We start from the raw sequence: 25,895 nt of genomic DNA, 5'->3' as shown, positions 1-25,895 counted from the left end.
GGTATTGATAGACCCATTTAGTTTCTTAATTCGGATTTGTATCAACGAACTCACAGCCTTAATCCATTCGGAAAGAGTATCTACGTCTTCTTTCTCGCGTTTAGCCCATTGCCTGGCATAATCCTCGACTGAATCCATCAGTATTTTGAAGTTGTATTTCCAATTGATGGATTTAGGCTCACGATATTTCAGACCTTTGGATAACAAATTTCGCAGGGAAGTGTTATTGACAATGTTGAGGTCTCCGGTAATAACGTGGCCAGCCGGATTATATGTGAATTGGAAACTAGCACAGGTGCAATCAGGAGGTTTAGACTTGAAGTCGTCAATGTTGAGATTCTGCAAAACGTGTTTGAAATTGAAAATTTTAGTTGCAATTGGTTTGGTATGGGTATAAGAAATAATTGGTACAGACTGATCTTTAAAATAAGGAGGTATTTTCGACTGAACTAATTTATGATGAAGGATATTGCCTAAGTTGACGCCATCGAGACTTTTGTTGGCAAAGGAAAGTTTAAGAAAAGATATTTTCTCTTTTTCATCTTTTCCAATGCGAACTGGTTTGAAAAGTCTGTGACTTGCAATATCCGAAATGATAACTGTAAGTTTGTATTGGTTTGAATGAGGGTTTGTAACAGTGGTTTCCAAACTTAAATTGAACAGAAAATGAAGTTTTCAAAGGGGTAATGAATAAAGTTTCGTACGAATGTGATGAATAAAGTCGTCTACCCCAAATTGTGTAATATATGGTGAACTTGGACGATATCCCATAAATTTAGATATAAAAATCCGTATGATATCATTTTGGGTGAAATTATTATCTGCTAAACCGACTAAATTATCAGCTACCATTTATAAACTACTGTATAAGCTGTCAAATGAAAATGATGTAAATTTTAGTTGGTTAAATCATGTTGAATCTATTTTTAATGAAACGGGATTATCTTTTGTGTGGTTATCTCAAACATGTATTACTGACATTTGGTTAAAGAATACACTTAGAAAATCACTTCAAGATCAGTTTCAAACATGGTTTTCAAATTTTCGAACACATTAAATCATTGAATTTTTAAGGATACTTTTGGCTTTGAGAACTATTTTGATATTTTAGAATTTTGTGATATTTATACTTTATGCAAATTTAGAACCAGTTACCATACATTACCTATCTTATCATTTCGTTATTATTCTTTGTGATGAATGTAATTTTATACCTAAAAGTTTCAGTAAAGAAAGATTGTGAACAACCATACAAAGGAGCACATGTAAGTAGGGTTAATACCATATTGTGTCCCGAATATTAAGTCAATTATTACAAAATATAAAAAAAGTTCCAAGTTGATGAGAAAACACCTAAGAAAGTGAAATCGAACTATATTTTTCATTTTTGTTTTATTGACTAATTAACGCAACATGAATTATCGATTAATTGTATAGAAGTCACATTATGATTTGCAAAATCTGACTTCTTTTTCCTTTTAACTTACTATGGCTCATTATTTTATGTCATCGAATGATTTTCTTCTTTTTTTCTTTTTTTTTGGGGGAGGGTGGTGGGGGAGGGGGGGGGGGGTGGGTTGATTACGAAAACTTGGATAACGAACCGACATCTAACAGCCGGTTGGATATTGAAAATCGAATCATGGATAACGAACCGTCCGCTAATATAACATAAATATATACATGCAGGTTCTTATCGTTTTGTCTGAAACCTGATGGGTTCGATCATACGCCGCCATTGTTAAATAGCACAAGGAATGTATTTTTGCATTTTCTCAGAGTCTGTTATTTCCTTGATTAAGTTTTGAACGAAATCATCTTCGCTGGCCAAGGGTTTTGATCCGACGCGCCCCTACGGATCGTAACTATTGGCTAACGAAGATGAAACGAAATAGACCCACTGATTTTGTTCCAGTTTAATAAATATTATCGGAATAGCATCAAAATAATTAATGATAAAATACATTTTCCTTGTGTATATCGAATTTAAACCGAACGTCGTAATTATTTTAAGTTTTAGAGTTTTCAACAGCATTTTGATTTAAGGATGTTTGCTACTCTGTTTCAAAATAACAAGCTTTTTGAAAGATTGTTATAAATTGATAGTATATAAATAAAGGAACTAAATAAGCAGAAAAAAATTAAGGATCCGTGTGCTTCTGTTTGAGATATAAGCCATTTCAAAAACTATGAAAAAATAACAAGGATTTTATAAAATTTCAAATATGGCTTTTGAAACTATATGTAATAAAAATATGAAAAGAAAAGTAGGGGTTAGCGGGCAAAATTTTTGAATGGCACTACATGGATAAAACCAGAGGATTCCGAATATCTGACAAAAATTCAAAAACAAGAGGAGCAAACCTCCTTAACAAATTAACTGAAAATACTAAAGAAAAAAATCACGTATATATATAGTCAAAACAATTTTCAAAACATAATTTGTAATAGTTATTGTTTGTTTGTTTGTTGGTCTTAAACGCCACTCTTTACGACCTTTGCATTATGATGGCGGCATATTTGTATTGTTAGGCATGTATAACCTGGCAATCCTTGTCAATTAAGATCGAAGTCGAACACCAATTGTCACGAGGAGCATGATTCTAACTCAAAACCTCAAAATTGAGAGGCTAGTTAGTGATGACTGAAAATAAACTTAGTCCATTTAGACCATTTGGCTACCGAGACCGCCTACATTTAGACCACTTGGCCACCGACACCGCCTACATTTAGACCACTTGGCCACCGAGACCGCCTACATTTAGACCGCTGGGCCACCGAGAGCCCCTACTTATGTATTACAGAAAATCACATTCTTTAAACGGTGGTGTCGGAACCCGTCAATCTAAATGCAATCCGAGTGATTCATTATTTGACAACACGTTTTCTTAAAGGTTATTTATATTCAAAGGAGGCGTTCCTTAATGGACCTTTAAGTTTATTTACAATGATACATCATGGTCTATCTGTCTCCGTAGTCATGTTATATAAAACAGCAATGTTCAGACATGTTGTAGCAATGGTTATATCTGGACATTTAAATTAAAATACTCACTAATCGCAAATACCTTTTAGTATATATACCTTAACGGGTTGATGGACCAAGTCGATGTTTTAGTTATGTCGTTGACCGGGAAAGTTCGTCAATTCTGCACGCATTTTAAAAGACGTCGTTCAACAGATATCGCCTGTATCCTTGCACTACATAAGTTCTTCAAACATCTTCGGGATCGTGATTATGCAGGATATTTAAGAAATTATCTTTGTTCCGTACCCTGTACGTCATCACAATTCCCAAACATCGGCAGTGCGATTATCAACTATCAGAATTTAATTTGCCTAACATTTCAGGCAATATAGCATCCATTGTGTAGGCAAAACCATAGAGACATGTAACTCTTTTCAAAAAGAACATATCGTATCGTTATTTCCTTAAACTATATATGTGTGCATGTTCAGAAAATGCTGATTGGTAAGTTATAGCTTCAAAATTTAATGGTTAACCTTATAGTTGGGTTTGTAAATTTTATGTCGATCTAGTTTTGATTTAGAAGTGATTTGGTTCTACACGTATTACAATAATTTATAGTCTTACTGATGGATTTATACATATATTATTTATATATCTGCGAGTACTCTCAGATCTGTACTTATATTGTATTTGTTGTTGTTGAGGGGATGTATAAATAGTACCCTGTCACGTCCGGTCTGTGTTTTTGTTAGATGTTGTTCTGTTTTTATGTATTTGATGAGTTAAGCCCTTTTCAACAGATTTATTTAGTTTGTTTTGACTTATGTTTTACTGTTACACCATTGTCCCAGGTTAGGGGGAGGGTTTGGCACCAACAAACTAGTTTAACCCCGCCACATTCTATATGTCCCTGGGGGAGCCTGTAATTCAGTGGTTGTCGTTTGTTGCTGTATATCATATTTGTTTTTGCTGTATATCATATTTTTTTTTGTTCATTGTTTTGTACATAAATCAGGCCGTTAGTTTTCTCGTTCGAATTGTTTTACATTTGTGAGTCATTTGTCATGTTGGGACCTTTTATAACTTCTTCTTCATGTGGTCTCTAGTGAAGAGTTGTCGCATTAGCAATCGATCATACCACATCTTCTCATTTTTATGTTATGAATGTTTAACACTCCAATGATTTACATAGAAATGTCATATATGTATTTTTAAAGTAAACCAACACTTAGTCGTCTAACAGGTAATATAAGACTGAAATACCGGTTAAAAATCCTTACATCTGAACGATCACGAACAACAATGTGCCAAAGTAGGTTATTATTGAGCACGTCTGGAACAGATCTGGAGTTCATAGTGATTCCTTTGTGTTACGAATATATCTTTTTCTACGTAGGTTTATATCAAGAACGATTATGGTTTTAAATTCATTACATAAATAGGCTTTACCTAGATTACATAAGTATTCACCGCAAGTATATTATCTGTTTCTGTTTTGCAATGGATATCGCATATTCCTATTTTGAAGGAATCGATCTAACAGCTACATTTATATTTTTAATAATATTTCTTGCGACAGTTTTGTGGATGACATATCCGAAATCGGATATTCCAGGACCACGAGCATGGCCTATTTTTGGAAATATTCTACTTGTTAGTCAGTTTAATAGTACACCAAAGAGAGTCAAGTTTGTTGAGGAGATGACGAGGCAGTATGGACCAATGTTTCGAATGTTTTTAGGACCATACCAGATCGTATTTGTACAGGGTCATAAACATGTGCTTGATGTTCTACAGAAACGAGGACGGGAATTTATAGACAGACCCAACTTTATTCCAGGAATCAAATTAGCTGAAAAAGTAAAAGGAGGTAAATCATAGATTATTATAACGTATGAATTATATCAAATTATATTTTTAAGCTATATTCCAATGCAGAAAGGGAACGAACTGTACTTCGGTACTGTCATGAAAATACGGATATTGAGTTATTGAAATTTATTGTTACAAAATTTTGGAAATGATTCAGAATTAAGGAATATATCTCCGTCATGCATAGCTCTGATTCATTGACCGACTTTGACTATACATTGTATCTATTTTTAGGTTTCATCAGCTCTTCAATTTTTGAATACGTTAAGGATTTTGAAATATTTCGACCTAGAGCATCATTTAAGGTAATACGATACCAAATGACATATCTCCCGCTTTCTAAAATTTTTGGCACATTTGTACTTACGAGTTACATCGGAATATGAAATAAAAAGGGGGGTCACCGTTTTTTTGTTTTTTTTGTAATTTTCATAAGAAAACGTTAATTTTGGCGACATATTTACATAGATGTATAGTGAAAACGCCGTGTTTTTTACTTATTTTTTTAGGTTTTTGATGGGATGGCTATGTTCTTATATAGGGTGAAATACTGAAAACTAAGATAATATCCAGGATTGTATACTGAATCTATGCATGTATAGAAACACATATGTCATCATCCTTGCTTTTTAGATAAATTGCTTCAAAATTGACCGATACGCTTAGAATTTGACAGAAAACGTGTGACGTTACTGAATACAGAATAACATGTTTTTTACTCAGCATGCTCAGAGGTATTGAAAAAGTATGTAACAGGATCTGAATTGTGTTTGTTATTGTATTGCAAAATTTCCCTTAAAAAGACAAATTTCAACATTCTGTCATTTGTTGAAAATTATGCAAAAATAATACTGAGAATATAAATGCACACTCTTTATAAGTAAAACACTCGTCCCAATACAAACGTTCAAGCTTGAAAATGTACATGTAGGAGGAGTAAGCCGGTATCTGTACTCTGCGTGCCTTTATATATTATCAAAATGCCAAATTCAGCAAACTGTCATTTAAAAAAACATCCTAACAATATGCACACCTATTGTATATGTACTAACAGCAGGCACATAATTTAAAAGTTGAGGTGTAAAACATGTAGTCCTAAGAGATTAGCCTATATATACTAAATGCGGGACGGACGGTCAAAAGGACACGGGTAAAACAATATGCTCCTTCCATTTTGTCGCGGGAGCAAAATATAAATTAGTGTACATGATGATGTTCTATTTTATATGGCATTTGGTGACAAAATATCTTTTTGAATAAGTAGTTCAAAGTGGAATGGTAATTGTGAGTTCTCAAATGTAGCAATGTAAGCAAGCTAACATCTACTTCATTGGGTCTGTGATGGAATGTTGTCTCATTGGAAAGCATACCACTTCTTTTTATTTCATAATGGTTTGAGTGTAATCTTGAAATACAAGACCACGAGTTTAAAGACTTTTACAATACGTACTAGGAGACTGAAGTATGTTACTGTTATAATTAAAATCTGACTATTGTTGTGAACATGCATGTGATGTTATAATTTGATAGATTTAATACTTGCTATACTGAATATACTTATTAATTTACCAATTCAAGGGAACAACGAATTTTTACTAAAAATACAAATTAGCAGTAAAAAAGTACTTGTCTATTCTGCATTAGTCACGTGTTATCTAGATGTCTTTGATTTTGTGTGTAGTTAATTGGCCAGTTGCTGTCTTATTGTATATCCCACATCTCACACAAAGAAACGCTCACCAACACTTATTTTTTACATACATGTTTACTTGTTATAAAAACTCCTTATAAGACTGTCTCCCCACCCTATTTGTGAAATGGTGCTCATTTCATCATCAGTACTTGTACATCATGTCATACTCAAAACACCAAAAACACACGAAGGCCCAAAGAACCAAGCGTAGATTAACATGAATCTAGAATCAAAAAAATTCTAAGATCTTGTTTTTGGTTTTTTTTCACCTTGTTTTTGCCATTTGAATCATATAGGCTAATGTAAATATTACTTTAAAATTTATTAACGTTCGAAGCGCTTTTCTGGATTTACCTTCATCAAAGCACCGTTCATTCTTTCATTGTGGGCCACGGTTTTTTTTAATGAATCGTTTGATTGTAAATTTCGAAAAAATAATTTATTGAAGAATGGAATTTGAAAAAAAAATCTAACGGGATCTGAATGATTTAGTTTTATTTCGTCCTAACCGAGTGCACATTTAACGTTGACATCCAATAAGTTTAAGCCTTTGTAAAACTTTCTCCTCATTACGATGGTGCCGTTAGTTTGATTAGATAACAACAATCGCGCGTCATTCAAAAAATAACCTTCATATCAAAATGAAATGTTACATTAGTGATGACACGTGCTTCCACAAAAAGTGCACAGGTAAATAAAAGAAAAACTTGATAATTTTTTTTTCATGATTTTAGCATAAAAATGTAATTATAAGAAATGCATGCTTCTTTTTGTAATTTAATAGGGTTGTAAAAGTGTTAATCGTCCACACATTTTTATTTATTGGGGTGTATAAGTGTTGGCCAAAGCATATTTTGTATGAAGCGCCAAAGCGCTTCATTCTAAAAATGTATGTACGATCAACACTTTTAAACCGCAATAAAATTACTAATTGCATGTAATGTAATTATACTAGTATAATATTCAAGAGCGGGCAATAATATTCATGACAAGGACCGAGTTCGACGAATTAGCATTGGTAACAATTATTATCTGTTTTGTCTTTTACTGATGTATGTAGTACTATTATCGAGTTGTTTTTGGCTACATATACAGCAAAAGTATCAGTGTCATTAATCATGGAGAGAGTTTTACTTTGGCTACATATACAGCAAAAGTATCAGTGCCATTAATCATGAAGAGAGTTATCTTTGACTACATATACAGCAAAAGTATCAGTGTCATTAATCATGAAGAGAGTTATCTTTGGCTACATATACAGCAAAAGTATCAGTGTCATTTATCATGAAGAGAGTTATCTTTGGCTACATATACAGCAAAAGTATCAGTGTCATTATTCATGAAGATAGTTATCTTTGGCTACATATACAGCAAAAGTATCAGTGTCATTAATCATGGAGAGAGTTATCTTTGGCTACATATAACGCAAAAGTATCAGTGTCATTAATCATGAAGAGAATTATCTTTGGCTACATATACAGCAAAAGTATCAGTGCCATTAATCATGAAGAGAGTTATCTTTGGCTACATATACAGCAAAAGTATCAGTGACATTAATCATTATCTTTGGCTACATATAAAGCAAAAGTATCAGTGTCATTAATCATGGAGAGAGGTATATCTGGCTACATATACAGCAAAAGTATCAGTGTTATTAATCATGAAGAGAGTTATCTTTGGCTACATATACAGAAAAAGTATCAGTGTCATCAATCATGAAGAGAATTATATTTGGCTACATATACAGCAAAAGTTTCAGTGTCATTAATCATGATGAGAGTAATCTTTGCCAAATATACAGCAAAAGTATCAGTGTTATTAATCATGAAGAGAGTTATCTTTTTATTGCTTTGAATTTGTTCGTTAAGTCAGTAAAATACCAAAATAATCATTTATGCAGCACGTGTATATTTATTTTGTTATTTATAAGCTTTGTGTTTATTTTTTTTTAAAATGGCCGTTCTGAGTATGAGTGAAACTCATATACCAGATTTCCTTATCTGATTTTGATATCTAGAAGTAAAATGAGAACGAAAATCACTGGTTCATTAGACTATTAGTTTGATAGGGAATATAGTAGAACACATTTTAAATACATGTATCAAGGTTGATAAGGGCTTTTATGAGAGCAAAACCTTCAGAACTAGATATCAAGTATTAATGGATATTGGGAGAACACAAGTTTGAATAGGGCGTTTAAGAGAACGCAGATTTTTAGAAGAACATATACTTGACAGTAATAAAAGTAAAGTTTGAATAGGTTGTTTTTGAAGAATTGGGAATGTATTTTGAAGAACAAAGACTTCCCTATTAGATATTAATTTCGAAGAGGGCTTATTAAGGAATAAAAGCTGCAGTGTTATACATATCAAGTTGTAACAGGGCTTTGATTTATATTCAAAACTAAGTTGTAGACGTCAGACTTTACAACATCCCCGCAAATAAAGTTTTGGGGTATATAGCTAAGGAATCACAATGTCCGTCTGTCTATCTGTCTGCTTGTCTGCCATTTCCGCTTCTGGTCTGGTGTATAACATTTGTATCGTAACACTTAGCTTAACCAAACTTCGTATGAAGTTGTATCATGTGCTGGGACTGAGTCAGATACCAAAGTCAGGTCACTCTGACCTTGACTTTGACCCATCTAAGAGTAAAGCCTTGTCCAATTCGTGTCCAACTCATACCTTTTCTTCTGTAAGACTTAGGTTAACCAAACTTAGTATGCAGTTGCATCAAGGACTGGGAATATGTCACATACTAAAGCCAGGTTATTCTGACCTTGACTTTGACCTTTGACCACTATGATAGTAAAACCTCATCCAATTCGTTTCATAGCTTTTGTACTTTTAAACTAAGGTTAACCAAACTTGGTTTGCAGTTGCATCATGGGCGTTGGGTGTGTCATATACTAAAGTCAGATAGCTTTGACCTTGATTTTGCCTTTCGACCACTATGATAGTACCTTATCCAATTCATGTCCGGCTGATTACTTTTGTACTTTAAAACTTACGTTAACCAAACTTGGAATGCAGTTGCATCATTGGCTTAGGGTGTGTCAGATTTTAAAGGCAGGTCTTTCTGACCTTTGACCCTATAATGATTAAACCTTGTATGATTTATGACATGTGCATAACTTTTGTACCATAGCACTTAGGTTAAATAAATTTGATATGCTGATACATTATTGTATATGACATGTGTCATATATCGAAGTCAGGGAACTCTGACCTTTTTTTTTTAACCTTTGAGTCTTATGATAGTAAAGCATTGCCTTATTTGTTTTTGTGTAGCATAACTGCTGTATTTTAGCACTTGGATTTACAAAACTTTATATGCAGAAGCATTATACTGACCTTGATTTATAATTTCTGAATTTACAGCTCTATTTATGATTTTTTGTAGTCACTATTTATAAAATAATAGTACTTGGTTAGGAATTGGTTTGTTTTAACTTTTCGAGTTCACTGGGTTTATGTAGGAATTGGGATTGTGTTAACTAATGGAGATGGTTGGGTTTTCTAATGGAGATTATTGGGTTTATGTAGGCAGTGGGATTGTGTTTGCTAATGGTGATGACTGGAAGGGTAGGAGACGATTCTTAATACAAGCAATGCGAGATTTAGGTGTGGGAAGATCTTCGTTAGAAGAAAATATTATAGAAGAAATACAGAATGTCGCAGACGATCTGGAAAAAATGAAAGGAGCGGAGATAACCAATTTAAAGGAAATGATGATAAAGGCTAGCTGCAATGTTATACATAGTCTTATATTCGGATATAGGTAAGTTCTTATCTGTTACATGTACCAGTGTTTTGCATAGCAATTTATCGGATATAGGTAAAATGTTGTCTGCTCCATTTATCGATGTTACATACGCAATCTCATATTCAAATATATACAAGTAATTGTCTGCTCTATTTATCAACCCTGAACAGATATAAGTAATTGTTTGTCTGCTATACACAGAAAAATAAAGAGATGGTAAATGAAACCCAGGTATGTGGTATAAGCACCTCTTTTTATGCATCGCCCGTTATGCCATCAGTGTGGCAGTGTGGTTCACGCATCTCTCAAAATGGAATATGTACCTCTTGTTATGTTTGACCTCTTATGTATAAAGAGCAGTAATCCTAACCACTTTCCATGTGAACAGTATGGGATAAGTATCTATTCTTATGTATCACATGTCATATATTGAAGAGTCTTCGTAAAGAATCTCAGGCCATAAAAAAGAAACTGTGTGTTTGCCTTAACACTACCTACCCAGAAAATATCTGCCTACTCAAAATCTTTTATTGTCCTGATGTGGAAAAGTTTCATTTAATCAGATAGTCATGAAGACTAAAAAAATATCTGACACTTCAATTTCTCCGAAAAAATAAAATAAAATGCCTACAAACCTACCAACTGTCTCTACCTTCGGGAGGGATTTGTGCAAACCAAACTTTTTTTAAGTGTGGCCTCATATTCGTATGTATCACCAGCGTTCATATATTGAGAACAATATTTGATAAGCATTTATGGTACTACATGGCCTGTTATGTATTAAAAACAATGTGGGATAAGTTTTCCTTGTTATGTATTGCATGTCATGTATAAGAATAGTGTGCGATAATCAAATATTGAAATGTTTTACATGTCAAGTATTAGAAACAGTGTGGGATAAACAAAACTTGTTATGTTTCACATATCATGAATTGATAACAGTATGTGATAAGCATCTTGTGTACTTGTTCCTGTTATGTATTTAAAACAGTGTGGGATAAGCAGCACTTGTTATGTATCACATGTCACGTATTGAAAACAGTATGGGATAAGCATCATTCTCTTGTTATACATATATCACATGTAATGTATGGATAACTGTGGAATAAGCTTGTAATGTAGCACATGTTATGAATTGAGAACAGTATGGGATAAGCATCTCTTGTTATGTATCACATGTCATGAATTGAGAACATTATGGGATAAGTACCCATTTTACGTATTCCTGTTATTGATTGAGAACAGTTTAGAATAAGCATCTATAATTGCTATATATCTCCTTTTATCTGGTGTATCCATATTTCATGTTTAATGTGATAGAGTCGATCAACATAGTCACCAAACTTTTAAATATATAATCACGGAGAAGACATAATATGTATAGCAGATCAGTTTGATGTATAGTCAACACCCATTAAAATACCTTATATTTGTGTGCCTAGTAATTCATGCAGCTTAGCAAATATATTTATATCTGTTATGCCTTTCTCTTGACAAAAAGTTTTTTTCTTAATTTATGGCATGAATTGCTGTTTGCATAAGTCAGTATGCTTTATACATATATAAAATTAGAATGGATTGTCAAGAAAATACGGTTTCTAATCAATGACCTAGACTACACTTTCGGCATGGCAGAGAATTACCAATCTAGGTTACAGAGCTGTGACATACCTGTATTTTATTTTGTATAGTTAATTATTCGCATATATATGTTGCGTTATTATATTTCAGATACAAACATGACAACGAATCCCTTCAAAAACTCATCAAGACAATGGACAACATTGTTTCAGGTCCTGGATCTTTATCAGCGTCGGGAATATTTCCGGTTCTGAATTTAATCATGGTAATTTGACGCATACTCGTATCTAATAGCTGTATAATAGTTATAAATTTTTATTTTTCAAAAGTTAAAGGTTAATACTGTATAATAGCATACATGATAAGAGGTAAGTCATGTGACTAATGTCAGATTATTGTCCCAGTTTCTCATCAACAAAATGACAAAGTGCCTTTCCGTTGTCGTCGTCGTTGATGTCAGCCATTTAGACCAAGTGTTCAAAGCTTAATGCTTAGTGTTTGTCATCATGTATAGTTGACCTATTCATACAACAGTTTTCATTTACAAATTTACAGGAGTTATAGGTCATTGATGAACTCTTCGTAAATGTTTGCATTGGGATAAATACACTGTGATACCTTTTGCATTCCTCCTGACAACTGAAATTACCTGACAATTTGGTCACCACTTTAGAGTATCACAGTGGGGTTGTTTTGCCCTGGTAATTGGTCACCACTGGAGAGTATTACAATGTGGCTGTTTTTTTTTCTGCAGTATATTAATACAGACTTATCATTTCGTAATAGTGTTGGGAATGTGTTCATTGACCATTAATCATATATATGTAATATATATTGTATTTTATTATCATTTCAGAAAGACTTTAAAGATCTTAAGGTTAGGAGTGAAGGGTTTTCTTCTCTAAAAAGGTATATTGAAAAACACATAACGGAACACCGAGAGTCATTTGATCCAGAAAACATTCGGGACTTTATAGATATGTATCTGGTAGCCGAAAAAGAAGAGAGTGAACGGACGTCCGTTTTGAATCGTAAGTTTAAAGATAACGCTTTATTACAACGGCCAACAAAATAGCTTAAACCCAAATGACGATTTATTTTGTCTACCGGTACTGTCACTACAAAAGTCTAAAAGTCTGAAAAGACCAGTTTTTGTCTTAATTTGCATGAACTTTTACTCGACATTCTCCAAGAGTATGACTTGTGTCTTAATTTTTCTTGACAAATTCTCATTTATATTAAATTTCTATGAAATTTACTCGACATATTCTCGACATTCTGAATATGGTCTTAAAATTTCTTGACAAAGTCTTGACATTTGAATACTGTCTTGAAATTTCTCGACATATTCTCGACATTCTTATTTTTTCTCAGTATGGCTTGACATATTCTGAACATTTTGAATCGTGTCTTAAATTTACTTGACAGTTCTGAGTTTTACAAATCATGACCAATATGCATGATATAACTTTAATCTTTATTTCTCTTTATATGATATACTGTTGTTTCAAGTTACACTTCTTAACAACAAAAATAAAAGTTGGGCATGTAAAATAATTGAAAATTTGGGTATATAAATATTTTTACAAATGCAAATATGGCTATGAAATCTAAAGTATAAAATAATTCAAATGTGGGTGTGTTGATATAAAACAATTTCAATGTGGGTTTTTTAAATAATTACAAATTTTGATTCCTAAAACTTATAAATTAAATGATTCAAACCAATCATACTGTAGACATATTTCATTCTACATTCATAATATTCAATGTTGATATGGTAAATAATTATTATACCAAAATGTGGTTTATATAAATAGCAAATTATGATGATATACAAATCATTCATTTAACAGAAGAAAAATTTGTGTAATGTCATCTGTTGGAATATATGAAGTATTACACATGGACAGGATGTTCCCCATAAGATTAAGGTATTCCACACCCCAGATTACACGCAACTGTCAAATAGAAGTTATTGCTTTACCTGTAACCACACAACTTATCAGTTGACCGACCATGCCACTACAATTTAAAAAGTTTGTTGATAGATGAAAATGAAAATCATCATTTTGATGAAAAAAAATTGAATTGAAATGGATTTTCTTCATCAAAATTATGAAGTTAATTATTTTAACATAAAAACAAATTGAATAATTCCCAAAGATTAAAAGAAAATTATTATCTACTCCAGAAATAATAAAAAAAATGTATTTATAATGGGTCCCATCAATGATTTCTATAGAAATCATCGGTCTTATGAAACGGTTCTCAAACAGACATGCATATTATGGATCTAAACATTTTTTTCTTTTCAGGAAGGAGTTATCGCAAATATTTATTTTTGATAAAAAAATTATAAAATTCAACACTCAAATTTGAATACAAAATGTTTTTGGGTTGTTCTAAAAAATGAATAAGGTGTTTGAATCAAGATGGTAACAAATTCTTTGACCAAAACGAAAGCCCCCCCCCCCCCCCCCCCCCTCTTTTTTTAGCCACACAAACCCAAAAGAGATACAAGACACCTATTTTAGTAAAGCAAATTTGACTGGCAGTTTTGCGAACGGCAAAAATCTAAATGCTGTTTGTCAATACCTTCGACTTATATTCCAAGTGAAAACAATTACTTAAATGTTTAAAAAAATAAATCAAAATTAAACTACATGGGGGATTATTCAGGGTATTCCAACTTAGTTGCACCAAAAGGGTATCTTAGTATACCAAATTAATCCTTGGTTCTTCAAAGTTTAGTTTAGCCATAATAGAAAGGAGTATATGACAGCAATAGAATGTCATAAACAGTGCAGAATAAGTCTGTTCACATTTCAGGCGAAATTTATACTGTTGAGATAGTGTCAAGACATATTTAAGACCGTCAAGAATGTGTCGAGACATATTCAGACATTATTTAGAATGTCAAGAATATGTCGAGACATATTCAGACATTATTAAGAATGTCAAGAATATGTCAAGACAGATCGAGACAAATTTAAGACAGTCAAGAATTGGTCGAGACTAATCCAGACACTTATCAGATGATACAGGAAGTGTCGAGAAATTTTAAGACAATGTTCATACTGTCAAGACACTTGTCAAGAAAAATCAAGAACCTTATTAGACAAATTCATACTATGTCAAGAATTTTTAAAAATTATTCAGACAAATTAAGAATGTCGAGTAAAAATGAATGCAAATTCAGACAAAAACTGGTCTTTTCAGACTTTTTGACTTTTGTAGTGTGTGATTGATAACTAATTCACCCTTTCAGAATGTAATGTATTCTTTGTAATATTTTCAAAAGTGTACACCAAAACGCTGTTATTGGCTTACATCGTCCTAAACAATGGAAATTCTACCAATGGCGTGACGTTATTTCATTATGGGAATACGAACAGGGAAATTACCCACAATCCTTTTGAATCTGAAACGGCGAATAGGTGTTGTGTAGTGGTTTCAATCTAATCACGGGGTGTATCATAAAGTGGTCAGACAAATCTTCCCTCGCTTGCTAGTGAGTTACAATATTTCTCCACACCGACGAAATGCTTTTTTTGTTATAAAAAGACGACCAGGAGTCGTATATCTATATACCAGTGTTGGTAACAAACCCAATATAAATATTTGGAATTGTTTCTGGAATATTATTGATTATACCTTATTTCAAGACTAAAGTATTTGTAGTTACATGTATATTAATATATGTAATTGGAGGGTCAAAAGTGACAAGAAAATCTTCAACTTTGATTGTAACTGAAAACTGAAATTTATGGGGCCCTTTATAGCTTGCCAAGGCTCCGTGTTGAAGGCCGTACTTTGACCTATAATGGTTTACTTTTATACAAGTTATGACTTGGATGGAGAATTGTCTCAATGGCACTCATACCACATCTTCTTATATCTACAACTAGTCTCGGAAATGAGGGGTTTTGCCTTTCTTCAAGAATGTTCCATTTTTAAGTTTATAGTTACTAAAGAGAACCTTTTCCTATTTTATTTTATTTGCTTGGTAAGAAAGATTTTCTTCAAGAATGTTCCATTTTTAAGTTTATAGTTACTAAAAAGAACCTTTTCCTATTTTATTTTATTTGCTCGGTAAGAAAGATTTTTCTGTGATATTTCCTTAAAGTAATCATATTGTATCCTAACGTTTTCGTATTTTCTTAGTAACTTAGTGACTACCGTAGTCCTGACTTTTCATTTAAACAGTAACTTACACCCTTCTCTCATTAACATAGATCTCCTTCAAGTCAAAATCTTAGAACATTAAACTTCCCCATTCATTAGATATCCTTACATTTATGTCAGTAACATAGAACCTTTTCTTTCGTTTTTGTTGTCCCAGTTCTTACGAACCCGTAGCTCTCTCATTTTTAAGAATATCTTGTATTATATAAATCTCTTACGATTGTAGCGGCGGCGTTGTTAACCTCAATTATAGATTTGTTTGCTGCTGGAACAGACACGACTGCAACTACGCTTGATTGGTCATTCTTATGGATGATTCAGTACCCGGATGTACAAAAGAGGTGCCAAGAAGAAATTACAAAGGCAAGCATAATGTTTCAAATACATAATGTTTTGCTTCGTATACATACTATATACAAATAGTTGACAAAAATGTATTTGAATAATCATTAGTATTAAGAAATGAACATGTTACATTACCTTAGGCTTTACACTTTATTTGTTGCTCGTTTTGCGCCACATGACTGATGTCACTAGCTCAGCTTGAAATGCTTATTCGTCAGGAAAGCCTTGTTTTCTTTAATTTGATCATACTGCTGAATTTTATGTTCCCTTGTATTGTTTTGTCGTATGGTGTTTGTCCTTACGTCGTATTTCTTTTGTCTTTTGTCTTCAACTTATAATTTTTAGTGCTCCATGGTTTTTTCTATATTCTAAGACCAATTGAGAATTGATAATTCGAAGAACTTTGCTTTATTATATATTTCCACCGAAATATATACAATTCTCGGCAATGGTGAGTTTTTCCTGCTCACTCCAGTGCTCGGCATGGGTTAGGTGTTTCTGTTAACTCCAGCGCTGGGTAAGTGAATGTAGTTCCTGTTCCTGTTAGCTAAGAGGATAGTTTATTGTAATTAGATCCTTTTAAATAAGTTGCTTGGTAGGGTAAGTCGTTCCTCCTAACAAAAGTGTTCCGTGGGTAGTTCTCCTAGGCGGATTTAAGGGAGGGAAGGGTGCCACCCCCCTTTGTTAGAAAAAAATGGTTGATTATATAGGGACCATTGAAGCATGACTGGAGCTGGCCCCCTTTTAAAGCAGTCATTGGGGCCCCTTCATGAAAATTTCTGGATCCACCACTGGTTCTAGTCTACCCAGATGCTCGCTAAGGGTGAACAGTTCTTATACCACTTAGGAGAATGAGAAATAAGTGATCACTAAGGTGATTAGTAATTCACCACACTGTACTTACTTTTAGGTAATAGGACCAGGTAGAATGGTTCGATTATCTGATAGACGTCATTTGTCCTACACCGAGGCTACTTTAATGGAAATACAAAGACTGTCAAATACAGGTAGGCAAAGCATGTTCCAATCATCAGAATCACTAGTAAATACAAAGATCGGCAGATATGCATAAAACCATTTATGTTAAAAATCCAATAGAAAAAGGGAACAGTACTGACGGCAAAGTACTTCTGATTACAGAGATAAGAATTAAGGAGCCAACAAAAACCTCTTGTACTCGCTTACCATCAGGATTTCAAAAATGTGTTATCCGTTGTTCGAAAGCAGTGGAATACTTTTAGAACGTAAATACAAACTTGATATGACCTCTACAAGCTAAATATTAACACTAAACACATAACATTACTATATTGACTTTCCTCTTTGACAGCCATGTTTGCCGTTATGCACATTGCAGTTTTTGTAACATGTGTATTTACTTCTATCTTTTTACAGCTATTTTTGCTCTTCCCCATGTAGCAGTCTATGATACAACAATCAATGGCTTCAAAATACCTAAAAATACCATTATTATTCCAAGCCTGATCTATGCACATTTTGATGAAACAATCTGGAGAGACCCGAAGGAGTTTAATCCAGGGAGGTTTCTAAATAAAAACAATGACATTATCAACAAAGAATATTTGATACCTTTTTCGTTAGGTATGTATATTAAATAACAAATATTAGTTTAAACACATACACATTTCTTTCCGAGAAGCAATGAAGCAAGCATGTGTGTTATTGAAATTTAAAAAAAATGCAATTTTTAATGAGTGTTTGTTTTTGTGTCATTTGCAACGAAATTTGCATTGGGCGAGACATTGGTAGTATTTGTTTTTTATTTGTGCCTTGGTAATCATTGCCATCTTACTCTGACGTCATTTTCATTCTTCAGGGGTCAGGGTAAATGTGATTCATTCATCAGTTGCTATATTTAAAAGGTTACATATATTTTATTACCTGAATTGTACTGTCTAGTTAGGAGAAGTGCAGTCCATTATTTATTTAAGATTTGTTTCACATGCCTACGTACTTGCTGTTAAGATCGTTAGTCAATGATGATTTTAGTTTTGTTTTGCAAGTGCAAGTATCTGGCCATGGTAATTGTTCATTTGTCTATTCGATTCAGTCCTTTTTTGTCAAATAGCTCCTAACGTTGTAGTGTATTTACGCATCCCTGGCTGTCATATGTTGAAACTTGAGCTCATGATGAACGTGAATCTAGAAAGCCGGTGGACTTTGAGCCCAAGATGGTATCATCAGCTCCGTAGTTAGTGCTTCGAAAACGACACGGTCTATGGCATATGCTTATTTCAAATTCCCTGTTCATAAACTAAGAAATTATTAAGAAACTAAGGTTTCAACTCCCTCAGGTTAATTCGACCTTGGATAAATTTGGCTATTCTGTTGATGACGTTTTTGGTCATATAGCTCTTAACGTTGCAACGTATTTACGCATTTGTGACTTTTAAATGTTTAGGTTTGAGAATTCATGATGAAGGTAAATGGAAAAAATCTCATTGGAGACATAACATTTATAATGTGTTTACTTTATTTACTGACTGACTGATTTAGTTTTTGTATTACAGGCCCACGGATCTGCCCTGGAGAATCGTTAGCACGGTCAGAATTGTTTCTGATATTTTCAAACCTTCTACATAGATTTGAATTCTCTAAAGTCGATCCAGATGATATTTTATCATTTGAAGGGATAACCGGGTTAACAATGACACCATCGCCATACCGACTTAAAGCTGATTTGAGATAAATTGACGGTATGTGTGTACATCCAATATGTCAAACAGAACAGGATCTTAGAATACATGTTCTTAATTTTAAATTGTTTGAACTTATATGTATTAATTACTGTAAATTCAGAAATTATTACGAGGTTTTATTAATGCAAATAACGCGATTATTTGAGTACCGCAATAATAAAAACTCGTATTCTGATAACAAATACATAAATCTGTATGTAGCTTTTCCAAAATTCGCAATAGTTAAACTCGCATTTTTGTTAATTTTTAAAAAATTGCAATAATAAATGCATGCAATAATTTCTGAATTTACAATTATGTGACATTTCTTTTTATATATATTTGATCATAGGATGCAATCGTTTAAAATTCAATTTAAATGTAATAAAAAGATAAATTCAACATTTAGTTGTTAAAACATATTGTTCCTTATGTTGCTGTACCGAAAAAAGTTTGTTTTTGATTAAGTTGACACATGTTTGTTTCGAGAATTAAAACCCATGCCCCCATAAAAATGATGAATGACAATTACTTTTTCATGAAAAATCTTTTTTTAAAACACAATGTAATCTGTTTTCTTAATTATTTTTTTTCTATTTTAAACAGAACATATATTATAAAGGCACATATGTCATGCGCAATGAAATATGAATTTACTACGAAGTAATTATCCTTACTCTATTCACTAAAGCTGAAAAACGATTACAAAGAGTTGTTCTTGAAATATTTATTAATAGATAGATAGGACAGAAAGAAAAACGATCGGGTGATGATTCCTACAATCTTTGTTCTACATTAAGTTTTTTTTGCACAATTATACAAAACAATCAATAGAAAAAAAAATACATCTATTTGCAGATATGTTTAAATAAATGAAAAAAATGCAATAAAGGACTGATCTTGTAAATCGATTGTAATTCTAATAATGAACCAATGTAAATATCGATTCTTTTTTTAATGAATTACTCAAATTGATATTATCAAAAAATAATGTTTTGAAAATTTATTAAACAAATGATTATTTAAAAAGAAAAAGTATATGAAACTCTATCATTTAGTCACGAATATCTTGTTCTTTGTTCTCTGTTTGTTTTACTATTAGCTTTGTATTCTTCTGGTATATTATCAGTATCCGAGTTTAGCATTCACCCAGTAGCGACAACATTTAGTTTGGAATCAGTCAAGTGATAGATAATTTGTTCACTTGAATTCCAGTTCACGATATTTTATAACTATGCTAAAGGTAAGATAACAACTCATTAAGGCAAATATTTCATAGACAATATTTGCTCTTCTTTGTAACATGTGTAATGTCCTGACGTTTCTTTCCTTTATCTATTTGGAATCATTACTTCTCATGTTTATTCGATAAATATATTTCAAGAAACAGGCGTTGTACGCAAGTACATTCTGTTATACGTTGTTTTTTTTTTTTTCATATTATATTGACTGCTTTTTTCTATATCAAAATTATGAACACTTTTTGATATCGAATACTGAACAATTTTGTGTTATCTTGCAATGTTATAGGGTAGCGGTATGATGTACACTTGGACGTCAACTGATTTTGAAGTGTTAAACGGATACATTACGTAATTTAAGCTTAATCCTTTAGTTTTTGTATTGTTTTAATTGTATTATTTTCTTATGTTACAACGATAGGCCAGATGACTGCCATTCCTTTAAAAAATACTGCATGGGCCCTTAATGCTATATTAATGCTTTATGATGAATTCATTGTACACATATCAGACCAAATTCGTTAAATTGTGTAGAAAGATCCTAAATGGCCATGTTTGAAAACTCTAATTATTTTTTTTTATTTTCAAAGACCATTTAGGAAAGATGGAGTTTTAAATTGATATAAATTTTCAAAAAGTATCTCATAATTTAAAACTGATCTTCCATCCGACTTGTTTGTTTTGTCTTTGGTTAGAGGGGGGCGGTGAATTGAAATTGTTCAAAAGAAGAGCAAGCGTAACTAGTATCTTAATTATTAAGATCGGTAGTATGATAGTTATAATGTAGACTTGATGTCCTTTCATTAAATATGTGACAACACCATCTTCCAAGAAGTTTGATTTTTTTTGCACTTTATAACCAAATCTAACTCATTTTTGAGGGACAAGAATTTGATGTTTCAAATGTATCCACTATGGCCTTTTATTTGATATGCGACAACCTTACCTTCGAAGACATTTTTTTTTCCACACAAAGACCCCAACCAACCCATTTTTGGTGAATATACATTTGAAATTTGAAATGTACAATTTATGGACTTTCAATTTATATGTTACGACCTTGCCATCTTAGAGGTTTTAAATTTTTGCACTCAATGACCCCACCCTTTTGTTAGGGATGATACATGGGGTTTTAAATTTTCGTTTTTGAAAAGAACTCATTTAGATGTTCAATTTGATATGTCACATGACATTTGGCAAAGTCCAAAAAATGATGCAATATCAATTTTATAAATAGAACTTATGAAACTTACAAAGTAAAAGTGAAACATTACAATTTCAAACTGATTATTTTTCTTTGTTTTTCGTCAAATGGATTGGTGTTTAATCATGTAAAACTCCTCAATATCAAAAATTTTCAGGTTGCTAGCTGTTGCTGATACAGAAAGATATGCCCCCACCAACAAAATTTCAAACTGCAACATCTCTAAAACGACAATAGATATCTCAAATCTGCTAAGTGTAAGATGGTCTGCAGATGAAGTACACGGTAAATTGACAAAATAGCTCATCAAGGGCACAACGAATTTTTAAATATATGATGCATAACTGAACATAAGAACAGGACCACTTGACTTTCCAAAGGTCACAAGGTCAAGGTTATAATACTCTTTGAAGGTCAATGTTATAATACCCTTTGAAGGTCAAGGTGAATTTCCTCATGACCTTGACATTGACCTCAAATTAAAGTCTTAAATTTTTGATAATTTTTGCAGTTTTTAGTGGGTTGATATCTGTTACCGTTTCAAAGATACACACAAAAAACTAAAATTTTAAGAATTATCTCGTCGTAATTTTTGAACGGATGGCCGGACAGTTTTAGGTCAAAGTATAAAATGTAGAGCTCTAAGAGAAGAACATTTTAAACTCTAAGAATATAAAGCTATCTCTTATCGTTTTCTTAACATTCAAGCTTGAAATTTAAACATACAATGTGTTTGCACTCGATGACCTTTGACCGTGGAGGCAAATGAAAGGTTACATGAACTAAGGATTATTGATGAAGGTTCTTCCATTTCTCGAAATGTAATTTTTCTAAAATTGTGTATAATATTTCAAGGGAAATAATTTTTATAAGGGCTGATAACAAAATAATTGTTTATGTTTATTAACATTGCCATCTATTCCTGTACATGTTGTTTTTTTTCAGATCGATTTTATCTGTAACAATTTTTAAGATATATGCGAATGAATGTGTTTCAAGGGGATATAACTCTAAAGAGAATGATGCAATCCTAAGCAAGGTCATCTGGTAATACTTCATAATGAGATCTACCTATTGTCCAAATAAGGTCATGATATCTTCAAAAACAACGAAGGGGGAGGCTATGTCAAAAATATAAATAAAAAGAGATAACTTCTAAAGGATGTAATGAAATCCTACACAGCGTTATCTGGTAATGCTTCATGATGAGGTCTATCGATGGTCCAAATTTTGTCTTTTTATTCTGCAATTTCATCTTGACCTTCAAAAAGTACTATAACCTTGACCTTGTGACATTTTGAAAGGTCAAGTGGTCTTGAGTTAAATGATTGTAGTCCCATGTCTCTACGACTTCCTGTTCTCAAGTTCGGTATTGGATCATATATTTTATTATAAATTGTACCTTTAATGAACTATGGTATTGCCTAACTTTTTGTTTACGGTGTTGAATTTCATCTGCAGGATCCGCTTACACTTGACAGATTTGAGATATCTGTTGTCATTTGAGAGATATTGCAGTTTGATAATTTCTGAGGGGAAAAGGGGGGGGGGCAAACATTTCTAAAACACCAACAGCTAGCCACCTGAAATTTTCAGAAATTGAAGATGAGTATATGTTTGACTAAATACTTAAAACATATGATAATTAACAAAGAAAAACAAGCAGTTTGAAAGTTTCATGTTTTAAATTGACTTTGTAAGTTTCACAAGTTCTATATATAAAATTGACATTGCATCATTTTTTGGACTTTGCCAAATGGGGTCATGTGACATATCACATTGAACGTCCAAATGAGCTCTATTGAAAAGTAAAAATTACAAACCCCTTTTTCCATCCTTAATAGAAGGGTGGGGCCATCGAGAGCAAATATCAAAACTTCTAAGAGGGCAAGGTTGTTGCGTATCAAATGAAAGTCCATAAAGCGTACATTCCAAATATCAAGTTTTTGTCCCAACAAATGGGTTGGGTGGGGTCAAATGAATTGTCCTAGACAGCTAAGGTTGTCGCATATCAAATAAAAGGTCATAGTGGGTACATTTAAATACCAAATTCTTGTCCCTTCAAATATTAGTTGGATGGCCGTTGGATGGCCAGGGGTTATAAAGTGCAAAAAAATCAAACGTCTTAAAAGACGGTGTTGTCACATATCAAGTGAAAAGGACATTAAGTCTACATTACAACTATCATGCTACCGAGTAGTGGCTGAAGTACTGAGGTGGCGAAAAGTGGAAAGTTATAAGAAGGTATGCCTGTCGCATATCAAATGAAAAGTCATAAAGAGTACCTTACAAATATCAGACTTTTAAGGGAAGTCCCTTTCAATTGTTTGTACTAGTTGAGATTATTGTCCTAAAGGAAGCACATCTGTCTATTTTTGAAAATGCAAACCAGTATAACAAAAATACCGAACTCCGACTGTTTTGTTTAAATGTTGTATCTTTTTTATATCTTCTGTGTGATTTTATATGAAAACAGATGTGGTTTCAGAAAAAAAAAATCGCAATGAGCTACTTCTTAAACACACTCTTACCTGTTCCACAAATGAGAAAATATTTAAAAATGGACAATAGTTGGAGAAAATGTTTCGTTTATTTCAATTTTCGTTATTTGCTTATAATACAGACACAATATACAAGCTTTAGAACCGTGTTTCAGATTTATGGCACTTACTGGTATAGGAACACCAGTAGCGTAGGTAGCATGTTGTAAGAACTTGATTGATAATCATTGGAGGACAGAAAGTATAAACTTCAACTAACCTTATTTTAAAAAGTTCTTTATGATCTTGTGGATATACTATGCGATAATATTCTCACATCAATGTCACCAAGATAAAGATATCACATACCAAGAAGTTTCGGCAATACTCAAATAATATCAATGGCTTTTTAAAAGTACAGTTTTTGTCCAAGGAAAATGACCTCTTAGAACTTTTTTAGCCAGCAACAGTAGTTGAGGCTCCCTCCAGGGTATCCTTTAAGAGGGAGCTTCCAACACTCTCTTCTAGTCTGTTCAGTCCCCCATTTTTCAAGTAAGTCCAATGATGGATTATAGCTGTGCCGGCGTGGATTATTTCCATGTTGTTGCCAAGGTAGCCAGTTTGGTTCAGGCCAGGTGAACAAAAATGGGTATTTTATAAATTTACTCTATTTTTTTAACCCACCGGAAGCGTTGAGTATTGGTCAGGATTGACAGTTCAACGTATGATGTAGAAGGATTGCTCCACCAAAAAAAACTGACCGCCACGATATAGTCAGAAGTGCTGAAAGTGGCGTTCAACGCCAACATTCAATCAATCAATAGGTCAACCAATATATTGTTGTGAAAATTTAAGATTAATAGTCTTAATCAAAGACAGTGTGCTTGTTTTATCAATTATATTAAGATGTTGGCAAACTACTGATTATTTGTTCGAAAATTAAAATAGTACACAAGAAAAGCTATAAAATAAAAAAGGAGAGTATTATTTTGACAAGAAATTTCCATTTGTTTTGTATATATATAAATATTACACATTTAGTTGCAAAGTCTATAAGAATATCTGAACAAACTCCTAATTTATGTAAAAGTTTATAAAGAGGTTTCATACTTATCGTTTTACTTGTATAACTAAATGAATTGTAAGTTCAATGATCAACATAGGATTGCAACATTCATAAATATGTATGACATTACTAATTTCTCACGATATCATTTCATTAATTCTAAAATTATATTAATCAAATCATATAGTGTCACATTCAAACCGACTTCTCAATATCATGATGAGATAATAAATTCGGGTGAATACCCCATATCAGAATAATATTTAAAGTTATTTTATACTCTTTGAATAGTTTTTGGTAATCTTATGTTTAACAATTAAATAGTTTTGACATGACATTACTATAAGTTTACAAATTATATTCATATGTTTGTACGTACAACAGATACCAAAAACGTTCTCCAAAATAAATAGTAGGATTTATCAAATGTATTGTATTACAGATTCACAAAGACTATCTTTGGACAGACGACTAAAATCTGAATTATGATACTTATCTCTGCTATAATACAAAAATTAGTCTAATAGATATAAGAAGATGTGGTATGAGTGCCAATGAGACAACTCTCCTCTTAGTCACAATTTGTAAAAGTAAACCATTATAGGTCAAAGTACGGTTTTCAACACGGAGCTTTGGCTCACACCAAACAGCAAGCTATAAAGGGCCCCAAAAAAGACTAATGTAAAACCATTCAAAAAGGTAAACCAACGGTCTAATCTATATAAAAAACGAGAAACGAGAAACACTTATGAACCACATCAACAAACGACAACCACTGAACATCAGGTTC

The 25,895-nt window shown here is 32.6% G+C and overlaps 2 protein-coding genes across 9 annotated transcripts in view; one reads left to right on the top strand and one right to left on the bottom strand.

Annotated features, from left to right (window-relative positions):
• Window positions 1-25,895, bottom strand: part of LOC127739083 (cytochrome P450 2C29-like) — a 480,581-nt gene that overhangs the window by 347,529 nt on the left and 107,157 nt on the right. The gene's annotated exons all lie outside the window — the stretch shown is intronic.
• LOC127739082 (cytochrome P450 2C15-like) lies at window positions 4,244-19,516 on the top strand. Its single transcript, XM_052250655.1, has 8 exons — window positions 4,244-4,841; window positions 10,082-10,316; window positions 12,033-12,147; window positions 12,739-12,913; window positions 16,297-16,433; window positions 17,326-17,422; window positions 17,811-18,017; window positions 18,947-19,516. Exons 1-8 carry the CDS (start codon window positions 4,472-4,474, stop codon window positions 19,123-19,125), a joined length of 1,515 nt encoding a protein of 504 aa, XP_052106615.1. The 5' UTR covers window positions 4,244-4,471; the 3' UTR covers window positions 19,126-19,516.

This window comes from Mytilus californianus, unplaced genomic scaffold, assembly GCF_021869535.1.
Source record: "Mytilus californianus isolate M0D057914Y unplaced genomic scaffold, xbMytCali1.0.p SCAF_4, whole genome shotgun sequence".
Taxonomy (NCBI): Eukaryota; Metazoa; Mollusca; class Bivalvia; order Mytilida; family Mytilidae; genus Mytilus; species Mytilus californianus.
This window is presented reverse-complemented; position numbering and strand designations above follow the sequence as displayed.

What these genes read in the sequence shown, in the direction of transcription:
- LOC127739082 (XM_052250655.1), top strand. Translation starts at nt 4,472, where the DNA reads ATGGATATCGCATATTCCTATTTTGAAGGAATCGATCTAACAGCTACA. An exon ending in AGTCTTATATTCGGATATAG is followed by an intron (nt 10,317 to 12,032) that starts GTAAGTTCTTAT and finishes ATTATATTTCAG; the next exon opens with ATACAAACATGACAACGAAT. An exon ending in CGGTTCTGAATTTAATCATG is followed by an intron (nt 12,148 to 12,738) that starts GTAATTTGACGC and finishes TTATCATTTCAG; the next exon opens with AAAGACTTTAAAGATCTTAA.